General features: G+C 40.4%; 1 protein-coding gene across 1 annotated transcript in view; it reads right to left on the bottom strand.

The window, feature by feature from the left end:
• LOC126458281 (sterol O-acyltransferase 2-like) overlaps positions 1–12,527 on the bottom strand; it is a 268,197-nt gene that overhangs the window by 102,226 nt on the left and 153,444 nt on the right. Inside the window, exons 6-7 of the mRNA XM_050095212.1 lie at positions 11,281–11,420; positions 9,915–10,078 (exon numbers count right to left, since the gene is read on the bottom strand). Coding sequence (XP_049951169.1) covers positions 9,915–10,078; positions 11,281–11,420 — 304 coding nt within the window. The remainder of the gene's footprint in view (positions 1–9,914; positions 10,079–11,280; positions 11,421–12,527) is intronic.

Raw genomic sequence — 12,527 nt, 5'->3', positions numbered from 1 at the left:
TTGACCCATCAGGTTAATAGTAAGATGATAGTAACCAGTTCGAGGTTTTTCTTTAGTAAATTGCGTTTTGACGTAATTTATTTTAATTATCAAAATTATTGTGGAGTTACACTCTTTGTGTAAACCAAGTTGACCACGTGAAGCATGTGGTGAGAGCATCAAAGTAGCCCTCAGCTATTCTTTTCGGGAAGATTTCACAGAGAGTTAGTATGAATGTAGTATACCAGTGTGTGGTAATTACATGATGGACAGGATTGCGCTACGAACGTAACTTCTTTGGGTGAAAATTGAATCGGTTGGTTGTGGTTAATTTCCTCTTGCATGTGTTTCAACGTTTCTTTGTGTGTTATTTTATGAATGCAGTGTTGTATGTAGTCTCCCAATCTTGGCTCCCTATTTGATGCGTTCCGTAAGATTACAAACTCACATTTTTACAGTCCTAAATAAGGTACCAGCTTAGTTATGACTCAAGTTCAATATACTGAAATTTCAATGATCAATGTTAAAATAAATTTCCAAATAAAAACTGATTTATTTCTTTTCATTTAAATTCTCTTTTATATATATATATATATATATATATATATATATATATATATATATATATATATATATATATATATATATCATCGGTTGTCACATGACGATTAAAAGATTATAAACAACGTTAGTCTGGTTGGGAATTTGGTAGGCTAGACTGGATACCTGGTGAAACAATTGCTCAGTAATGCAAGGTTAACTTCCCCAGACAGCTCACAGCTTTTAATCCGCTTTTATTGTCTATCAGCACCGCTTTCATAGCAAATTAAAGTAACAACATTACAACAGGTTCTAGCAGTTATCTAAATAAGGTTATGCTCTCATCTTGCCCCAGTGCAGTGTGACGCCATTCTAACAAACTACTTGTAACACTAAAAATTGCTGGCATTGTGTTGACCTTCAATTGGACAGAGGTGCTTCTGTAATTTTGCTTAATCATGCCATGTACAAACAGTTAGGCTCACCAGATCTGTCATAATCTAGCACGCACGTCACTGCATACAATGGACAGGAAATCCCAGTACAGTACAATTTGCCTGTCACTTACAAATCTCACACTATGACTCTGTTGCAATCAAGAGACAGTGAAAATGTTTTTGGCTTAGACTCGTTTGACTTGTTTGGCCTTAGCATCCAAGGCAATGTATTTTCAGTGACTGCTTTTAATCCGAAAGACAGTGTAGCTAGTTTCCTTAAGGAATTTCCTGACCTTTTTACTGATGGACTTGGAAAAGCTAATAATTCTGTTCTGCACATTACCCTGAAAGACAATGCACAGCCTTAGTTCCTCCGGGCTTAGCCCACTCCCATTACTTTACAAGACAAATAAGCCAGTGAATTAAAAGAATTGCAAGACAATGGTGTGAATGCTTCAATACATGCTAGTCAGTGGGAAAGTCAATTGGTTTTGATGCCCAAGCCTTCAGGTCGCATTCGAATTTGTGACTTCAAAACTACAGTCAGTCTACAGAAAATACTTGGAACTTATTCAGTGCCTTGCCCTGAGGAGCTTACGGACAGTCTTGGCATAGGCCGTTACTTTTCTAAGATAGATTTTCGTGATGCTTATTTGCAAATGTCACTAGATGATGAATCACCGAAAGTGTTTGTAGTTAACACACACTTAAGCCTGTTCAAGTATTTGTGTTTGCCCTTCAGCAGTGCCTCTGCACCCACCATTTTTCAACATTACTTGGAACAGCTGACTGCTCATGTGCCATTCCGTTCGAACTACCTTGATGATATTGTTGTCTCAGGTGTACGCCAGAGGATCACATTGCCAATTTCTGTACTCTTTTTAGAGGGTTGTCGGATTTAGGACTCTAGTGTCATCTCAAAAGTGTGAATTTTTTCAGACATAACTACAATACTTAGGTCACGTGCTAAACAGTCAGGGTGTGCACCCGCTCCAATCCCATTTGCTTGGAATCTATGATCTGTCTGTTTCTGGCAATATATCTGAACTACAGTCACTGCTAGGCAACTTGACATACTACATTTGTTTGGTTCCTCTTACGGAATCGGCACTGTAATTTCACAAAGAACTGGTGCACATGACAAACCTATTGCTTTTGCCTCAAAGTTGTTAACCCAAACTCAGTGCAGTTATTCACAAATTGAGAAAGAAGCACTCGCTATTGTGTATGGTGTGACAAAATTCCATCACTATCTGTTCGGTCACAAGTTCTATTTAATGACAGATCACAAGCCTTTGCAGTCCTTGTATCATTCGTCAAAGCCGGTTCCTATATTTACTGCTCTAAAATGGCAATGCTGTGCTTTGATTCTATCCCAGTATTAGTACAAAGGTATGTACAAAAATACAGCAACGCATGGCAGTGCTGATGCTATTTCTTGCCTTCCGAGCATCCCCAACTCTGAATTTGATTACTCTGACGCATCTTGTTGCCAGATCGACGCACAGGACTCTGAATTGCTGCACTCTTTTCCACTGAATTACGGAAAAATTTCACAGGCCATGGAAGTGGACCCTGATTCGAAGATTTTCTTGCATTACATTTGCATGTCTTGGCCTTGCTCATTGAACCATATTCAGAAATTAGAAGTGCACCAATACTTTGGTTGTCATTAGTACAATCTAACAGTGGCCAATCACATGTGCTCATTCCCACAATGTTGCAAAATGACGTGTTACAACTGCTTCACCAAGGACATTGGGGAATTGTTCCCTCCAAACAGATAGTGCCCCAGCACTGTACTTGGCAGGACATTGGCACTCATATTGAAGAGATGATGTCACACTGATGCGTGCTCTGAGGCACCTAGCTGGGGATCACGCAGCTCCCCCTGTTGGATGTTTGAGTCCTCCCTCGGGCATGAGTGTGTGTGTTGTCCTTAGCATAAGTTAGTTTAAGTTAGATTAAGTAGTGTGTAAGCCTAGGGGCCAATGACCTCAGCAGTTTGGTCCCATAGGAACTTATCACAAAAAAAAGTAATGTCACAGTGTTGCGCCTGGGCAGACAATCAATCCACTCCGCCACCAACATTCTCAGCTTGGCCTAAGACTCAATAGCCATGGGAATGAGTGCAAAATGATTTTTCAGGATCGTTCTGCGTCACTTGTTGACATATGGTGGTAGACTATTTTAGCAAGTTACCATTTGCAGTGCTCATGGACTCTACCACATCGCTTAGCACCATTCAAGTGCTGTCCTCAATTTTTCCATTGAAGGATTGCCTGAAGTCATTGTTACAGATAATAGACCTCAGTTCAAGTCACAGGACTTTCAACAGTTTTGAGAACAAAAGGCACTCATCATCTAACAAGTACTGTGTTTCACTCCCAGTCCAACAGAGAAGCAGCAAGCTTTGTACACACTTTTAAACAGTAGATGGCGATGTTCTCACCTTCCACACACAGAAACAGCCACTGCAACCCTTTCTTGTCTCTTATCGCTCCCACCCACATGACGGACCATCACTGCAGAACTTCTGCATGGCCTCCGCTATTGGACACTGCTTCACTTGCTCCACCTATTGCAGGATCCGGCGCTGCCTATGGTCCGCAAGTATCATTTTGCACTTTGTGATCTTATTACTTGCAGGGTTTTTGGCCAAGGTCATTACTGGGTGCGAGGCAAGATCCAGAAACACATTGGTACATATATGTATCTAACTGCACGTCTCGGTGGTTTGCAGTGCCATCACCAGAACGGTTTGCCCTGTGATTCTGCTGCTTTTCTTCCTCCAGATTCACAGCCACACTGAACCATGCGTACATCGCAGCCATCTGCTGGTACCACCACAGCATCCCAGGATGAACCAATGGACATCACACCCTCGCCTCCACCATTATCACTCTCCAATTCGATGGACCTGGACACACCACTGCCCTCGTCACTGCCCCTGCAGACACCCTCAGAATTGTATGTGTATCCTGAACAGAGTTTTTGGGAGGACATTCCTCTGCTCTCACAAGCCAGAGGGTGGGGTACAGCCAGGAACACACTGTCCTCCACAGCTACAGCTCCTGGCTCATCTCTACATCCAGCTTCCCCCCCCCCCCCCTCTCTGTTGTTGTTCACACTTCCGGTATGCCACAATGGGGTGGAATTTGGGGGTGGGGGGTGGGGGGAGGAACATACTTGCGTACGACTTTGCCAGCACACCACTTGGCACCAGGAACCATTGTATAGCAGGTGCTGCACTAGGTGCACTTATGGCAAGAGAAGACCAAGACACGCCCCCAGGCTATGCACCAATAATGGCCCCTGGGCTCCATGCATATAGGCCACTGCTACCAACCGAGCTGTCAGTCAGCCTCAGCACCTCAGTATGTCACACCGGGACTCAGATCACATTGTATCTCAATACGTCACATTGTGCTCTAACCTTCCACAGTGACAGTCATTGCCTCACACCTTAGCTAGCTGTGAGGGGACATTAGTAATTGTATATACTCCTGAGATGGGCATGGGCAAAATTCAAGAATTAATACCTGTTGACTCCTGTCAACAACAGAACTTCGGTGGACATCATTGAAGTTAAGTACTCAATTGGTTCCTGTAATAAAGTGTATTTTAACCATGTGTGCATTTTGTGTGGCAGTGAGAGGAACCCAACCATCCACCTCATCATACCACACTCTCCTCATCCAGCCATGAACCACAAAACATTTCAGGAGGGCACAGGCACAACAGAATACATGGGGCCATCTAGACCAGGAATATTAATTAACTAAGATTTATTTATTTAATGATTTAAAAATCATCCAGTTCATGCTACAGCTTATATTGTACATTAATACACAGTTTTAAAATTAGTAGTGGATTGAGTGTATTTGTGAAATCACAGGGGAGGGAAACTAACAAAAATATCTAAGTACAGTTGATGAGATGTAAGACAGACATTGACAGAAAAAAGTGAATGAAGATACAAACAATGGAGAAGAAGAGCTTGCTTTAAAAAGGAAGAGACATTTTCAGAAACTACAACATATAAAAGAGAGACAGAATGGGAACACAAAAAAAATCAGTAAATGTGAAGGAAGGGGAAGAGAAGATGATGAATAGGGAAGAGGGAGTGGGAAGAAGGTACATGACAGCAAGAGTGTATATGAGATTAAGTAAATTCAAAACAGAAAGATATCTTCATAATCCATTGTTAATAAATTGTAATGTGGGGATAGTGATAGTGACATGCATTTCTGGCCAAAAAGCAGAGACATATCAGTCAGTGAGACAAAGACAGCAGTGCATTCTGACTCATGATATGATGTAGACCTGTTGATGTATTGCATTTTTTGAATGAAGTATTTCACTATCAGCCATCACACTCTGTTATTGGGACATTCATTGTCACCTCTACCATAAAATGCATGATGCAAATTTTCATCTGAATCTTAATGCGCAGTAACAATGTGGGCATCTGTTATAGTAAATGCAGCATTAGCAACTCTCTGGAACATCCCATCTGGGATTAATGTGAGTGAAGTGCAGCTCACTGGACTGTGATAAAACATGAGTTTACAATGGCTATGAGTGCAATGTTACTGACCAACAGAACTCTTAGTACTCTATGATGATGGCAGCAACAGACAACTTGTTGCTGAACTTTGAATGGGAATTTAACCCAAATTCTCAGTACCGTGCACAAAACCACTAAGTAGAAATTATTTGAAACTGTAATATGGTTCACAAGTCAACTACAATGTCTACCCTACCCATAACAAGAATGATGCAGTCAGATCTGCACTATTACAGTGACTCTCAAAGACAACCAAGCAACAGCTAAAACGAACTATGCTGATAGAATGACATCTCAGCTTTTGTGATAACCCTGAGTTAAAATTGACCTCATGCCAGATGCTGCCCATTTTGACACTCTGGATTGCTATACTTCCAGCACAACTGCAACTGACAATGATATCAAATGAAGCTAAACCCCCGGGAAAAGGTTTGATGCCAGTGGTCAGAATGTTTTAAAACTTCTGCACCACCAGAAAAATCAATAATTCAACCATCACTGGGCACCCCACTGACTGACCTGGTGCTATCCTCCATGATTATGCATCAAGAAGATGTCACTACCCTCAATCAAAAGGAGCAATGAGCAGACCACAAGTCACATCAGTGCTACATGGCAAGATGGCCATTGGTACCATGGACATCAAAGTCATGGCTGTTCTGGCACAGTTTACAGTTTTGGTGCCATGACCTGTGACCACTGTGCACTGTGTATGTTCAAAAACTTCAGACACTGGCTGCTACAAGCCCATCACCTTGCATAATACCAGCAAGTTTCTGACTGTCACTATGGGTGACTCTAGCACATGCCCCCTTGACTTCACACCAGGGAGGCTGACTGTACATCTTCGATCATAATTCAAGAATGCACTTGATGGAACACCAGCACTACAGCTTCATGCATCTAATAAGTCAAACATCTTTTGTAAATTGAAGGTGGAGGTGGAAGAAAGGAAAGCAAATAGAAAGAACTATTGATATCAGCTGCACTGGGACTTCACACGTACTCAGTGGCAATGAATGAAAATGTGTGCTTGACCAGGATTTGAACTCTGGATCTCCTGCTCACTAACCACATATGTTAACCACTGCACCACTTGAACACAGTCTTTGTTGCAAACTGCATGGATTATCTTGGCATGCCTCTTGACCGACCCAAGCTCCCAGCTATCCGCAGTCCCTGTCCGTGTCCTCCATGCTTGCTGCTTTGAGATTTCCATAGGAGGTCTGATGTAATTGTGCATCTGCACTGAAAGTGGTGGATTCACTGTTCATCAAGGTGAATCAGTCATATGAATACATAATATGTATCAGAGCTGCGGATTCAGTGTGATGTCTGTTCTTTTGAACATGTCCAAAAGAAAAGACACCATGCATTTATACAATTCAGTGAATCACAGTACACAGACCTACCACATGCAGCTTATAATTGTCACCTTATCACCAACTCACATGGACCTTTTATGTCACAGAACCAGTAGTGAGAATTGACTTCCTACTCTCTCTCCCTCTCTCTCTCTCTCTCTCTCTCTCTCTCTCTCTCTGGACACATAACATTCTTTGCTCCTGCACCAAGATATATGTTGCCACATTCCAGTCACCCCCAAGGCTGTCATGGCCAAGTTCATGGGCTGTGCCTTTGTAAAAGGCTGCGTAGCCCATTTCAGCATGCCAGACATGGTAACTACAGACCAAGAGTGCCAATTTGAATCAACACTGTTCAGCACAATGTTAATCTATGTGGAATCAAACACAACTGCACTACAGCCTAGCACCCCGAAAATGAGTTGAATAGTGGCACGGGACCCTCAAGGCTGACTTTGTGTGCCATGGCGGGCTAGGGACAGAAGCATTACCATGGGTACTGCTTAGTGTCTGAACCAATTTCAAAGAGGACCTGGAAGTGTCCCACACTGAGACACTATATGGTGAATTACTAGACTTTCTCACTTAGTTTGTTCTACCCATGTAAGACACTGAACAAATGGACCTATCTACACTGGTTCAGTGGGTAATGGACCATATTAGACATATCCAAATGTCACATCCTTCTCCACACTCTGTGCCCAAGGTCTTCATACACAAAGTACGTTTACATTACTAACATATCATGCCACCGGACAACATGGTCCGGCCGGCACTACTGCTGCCATACATAGGACATTTTTTTAAGTTCTTAAAGAGAGGCACACACGCATTTGACATTCCGATTACTGACACATGAATGACCATTTTGATTAACTAATTGAAACCAGCATGGGTTCTCCAGGAGAATATTGTCACCAATTGTGGCAACAACTGGCTACTACCTAGTGTGTGGGTAGTAACATTACTGTCAAACTCATTGATAATGACCTTTGCTGTGCTGCCTACAATGGCAACACTGACATGGGATGTTACATGCATCCAATGACTTACTACATGTACACACTATTCTCTGACATTGACCATGTCACTATATCATCCTGCCTTTCAACAGATGGCATCCTCACTATCGCCTGCCTTATGCTCCTACCATCATTGCTGCCTGCACTCCCACCACAGGCTGGGGAGTTCCTGCTGCAGAGGTGAACTCACTACTGTTGCTCTCTTCATCCCCAGCCGGACAGAAAAGTACTGGTACAGTCACATGAGATATCTTTCATACCACTTGCTACCCGACCAGCACCAGTGTTTCACATGACATGACTATGAGAAATGTTCCAGACATGTCATGCTTTGCAACCAGCCATGACACATCTTATCATGCACAGAGAGCAGAGGAATATCTGTGGCCCAGTCAAAGACAGCAGCATATTCTGAATCATGATATGCTGTAGACATGATAAATTGTTCTTTGTGAATAAAATATACCCACTATCAACTATATTGACTCCAATATTGGGATGTTCCCTGTCACCCAGTAAGGAAATACTTCCATAGTAGAGTTAGGTATACAACACATTGTTGGAGAGAAGTTTTGTATACGAGAAGTGTAAGTAATGATATGAGAAAAATAAAATACAGAGAAGGTCTGGCTGAACATTAGTTACATATAGTGTAAACAAACAATGAAATTTAGATCAAATAGGAAACCCAGACATTTGAGCAAATTAAATCTTTGTCTGTTTGTGTAACAGTATAACAAAGTTAACTATGAATGGTGTCTTGTATTCCTCTGCACTAGGAATGTCTTTACAAATGACTAGAAAAGTGAACCTGCATAAAACTTCATCTTTATAGACCGTACACCAAATTTTTGTCAGGGTGAATTGCCATCTATTAGTATTTCAGAAATATGAAAGAAGATTTTCTTCAGTTATGGTGGCCTTTATTCCTGGAGGATTTCCATTCATATTGACACTGTGTACCAAAAACAGAAAAATTACATTTTATTCTGAAACTTGTTGTTTAGTAATCTGCAAAAGCCAGTGCTCACAAGTTTTGTTAAGTTTTTGAGGTTTAGTTAGTTTCTGTTAACCCCCGAGCAGGTGTGTCTAAGCATAAAGTGCACCAACCACAAATAAAATTGTTTTGCACCATTCCATTGTTGTTTCACAGTTACAAGCCCATGCCTATTCATTCATTATTGCTTCAGCTAACACAGTAATAAATTGTTTTACCATATATCCATGTGAGCAGCAGTAATATAAAATAAACAGCAGGCAAGATGTGAAAAAATTTACATTGTGTGCACGAAAATGACACAGATTGTGGGCTAGTCACACAATCCCACAATGAGGCAGTTGTCTACAAGATAATTAGTAATTGAATAAGTGGCTGGCTGGGATCTGATGCAGCTGCACTGTTTAAAACTTCCAGTTGTCATTACTGTGGGGTATCACCTGTACATGGCAACAGAGTGATACAATGGAGGTTCATTTCATTGTTGAACTAAAAAGTGCTTTAGGTCATATTATGCAATTTTATTTTGCCATTCATTAATTACACTAAGATTAAACAGTGATTTTGTACATACATGTTTGCCTTGGTAACATAAAGACATATGTTCAAAGTACGCCGCACGCCTACTCGTTTTATGAAAAATGGCACCCCTGCCTGAGAGCTAAATATAAACACAGTGCACACAGTCAACATAATCAGAGATTATTATTCTTTCTGACCGGGTTTAGAACTCTTGGAGGCACTATACGAAATATGAATGAATGATGGCAAATCAAAACTCAATTCTAAAGATGTAATTTGCTGTAGTCAAACAGTTAGGAAAGGCACAAATTCACGAACTTTGTATCAAGAAATTTTTCATGAATATCTTGTGTACTGACATTGGAAACGAAAAATATTGTTGAACATTCTCAAAGCTACATTGATGTACTCATTTTTATGAATTTTCAACTCTATAGGGGAAAAATTGTTAATAGAAGGGAGAAGAAAAAATGTTGAACTTACCTTGGATATGAGTCTCTATAAACAAGGGCTGGAGCAAACATGAAATACACAAAGTGGTTGAAGTCTGGTAGTAGGACATCTGTTGCATCAGTATGAGGCTTGAACATTTTAACTTTTGGCACTTGACTTCGTAAAAATGCATAGCTCTTCATTATCATTCGCATCTATAACACAAAACGTAAGATTAACAAATATGAAATGAGTGCAAAATAATATGATGATGAAACATTCTGGATGGAATATGTGCTTTTCTAAGAGAAAGAACACACTATGAAGAATAAAACTTGAGCAAATCCCTTAAAAATGACCATGACACAACTGAACTGAAGGAGAGAATATGATACATCCAATTACAAAACACTGTGACACACTAATTTTATTACATGGTTATGTAGTAATAATAGTCATCAGCTTACACTAATTATTATTTAATGGTATTTGAGACATTTCTCTATAAAGTAGTCACATAATTATTAATGAATTAATAGTAAAGCTCAAATCAGACTTTATGTACACTTCTTCACATTAGAACAGAGATTAAATTAGATTTATTTCTGCATTCTGGCCCAAGATGCTGAAGTTGCCCATAGTCTGTGCATGAAGTGTGCTTGCTTGCTTGTGTGTGCAAATGGTGTGTGTGTGTCTCTTTGACTGATGGAGGCTGTGCCTGAAAACTATATGTAAGTGTCTTTTAATTGTGCCTGTTTGCAACTTGATGTGCCTAATATATGGTAAGTAGCAATCTGTGACTTTTACAGTTTGCTTTGAATTCTTGATCAGCATGCTTCTGTCACTGACAAACATTGCAATTAAAAATTATGTCTGAAATCAGATCACAGATATCTGCTAAGAACTGTATGCTAAGCCCTGAAAGGTGCCTTATCTGTAGTTCCTTCCCCATGAGCTTACTTTTACTTAAATCCCTGTTGTTGATATAGTTGTATAACACTGTCTTCTGTTATGGAGATAAGGTTACAATTATCTTTGGAGGTGATTGTTCCTGAATGATCTACTTATTATGGATCTATTGGAATAAGAAATAAATCTAACCTAATCTGTAACCTAATCTGAAGAAGTCTATGATTTGAACTGTACTACTACTTCATTAATGATTATGTAAGTACGCCGGCCGCGGTGGTCTAACGGTTCTAGGCGCTCAGTCCGGAACCGCGCGACTGCTACGGTCGCAGGTTCGAATCCTGCCACGGGCATGGATGTGTGTGATGTCCTTAGGTTAGTTAGGTTTAAGTAGATCTAAGTTCTAGGGGACTAATGACCTCAGCAGTTAAGTCCCATAGTGCTCAGAGCCATTTTATGTAAGTACTTTATAGAGAAATGTCACAAACATACAGATTCCAAGACTTACCTGCTCACAAAGGAGGATCATTGCTGAGATAGGAGGTAACTGATTATATTGTATAACATGTACTGGGAGCACCAGGAAACCAACTTTGAAGGCAATTAGGACAATCAAAGCACTATTGTCCAGAAGTTGCCTCTGAAATCCTGCAAGGAAACTGATGAATAAGCACATGCATATAATTCAACTTTCAGTTATGTCAATAAGGAAGTTCACATACATAACTTTCTCTATGTAGCTATATTTTGTAATTAACGTCTTAAAATGTGTATCATACCACAGAAGAAAAGATTGTTAATTGAAAAATGGGGATTCAGACTCAAATTTATACTTACAGAATACAGGAGATATCAATTTCTGGCAAACAATAACTCAAGAAGTATGTTAGAGAAACCAATGCTGTTACTGTTATGAAGTAGCCATAGGCCAATTACATCACACTTCTGGCACAATGTCTTCACCTTGCAGGTTTACTTACCATTGGCCCACAGGGCTTTCTTCGTGATAAACAATTTACAAACATCTCAAGGGTACCACGTGTTATGGACATGATACCATTTACAAACAGTCTGTTGATTCTCTGATTGACACAGGCACCACCAGCCACACTTAAGAGCAGTGCGTGTATTAAGAAATCTACACTACTGCTATTGAGAAAACATGTTCCATCTGCTAATCATGTGATTACAGTCAAACTTCGTCCTGCTAGATATTTAAGGCAGAGTACAACCTCCAGCAGCAGCATGAAATTGCTCATTCTGTTCCACGACAGAAGCCAGCTACACCTTGTAACCCATCAACTTGAACTTGCTAAGACCATCCGAGACACTATGGTCTATACTGCGCAATCTCCACACTTCTTCATGGTATGCCACACAGCATGACCCTACAGACATTGCTGTTACAGCCACTTGAGATGAAGCCTCCCTACAGAATTATTATCATACCAGTGGACTTGGCTTCTGTTACTTTTTAGTTCTCACAACCGCTCTTTCAGTTGTTAACTGAACCAAACTTAATATGAAATTGTGCCATGAATAAAGCGTTCTGAAGTTCAACTTGGCAGTCATCGTTCACAAAAGCTTCCATTACCCACTATGGGCCTTAATGGTTACAGCTAATATTAATTTCCTCAAACATGTGATAATTTTCATATAAACTGAAATAAGCTGGCCATGTTTCTTTTACTTTGTAACTTGCTTCTCTAGTGAGGGTTTTCGTTCAATAACTTACAGGTCCATCTAAAAATGGTC

The sequence above is a fragment of the Schistocerca serialis genome, chromosome 2 (assembly GCF_023864345.2).
Source record: "Schistocerca serialis cubense isolate TAMUIC-IGC-003099 chromosome 2, iqSchSeri2.2, whole genome shotgun sequence".
Classification (NCBI taxonomy): Eukaryota; Metazoa; Arthropoda; class Insecta; order Orthoptera; family Acrididae; genus Schistocerca; species Schistocerca serialis.
This window is presented reverse-complemented; position numbering and strand designations above follow the sequence as displayed.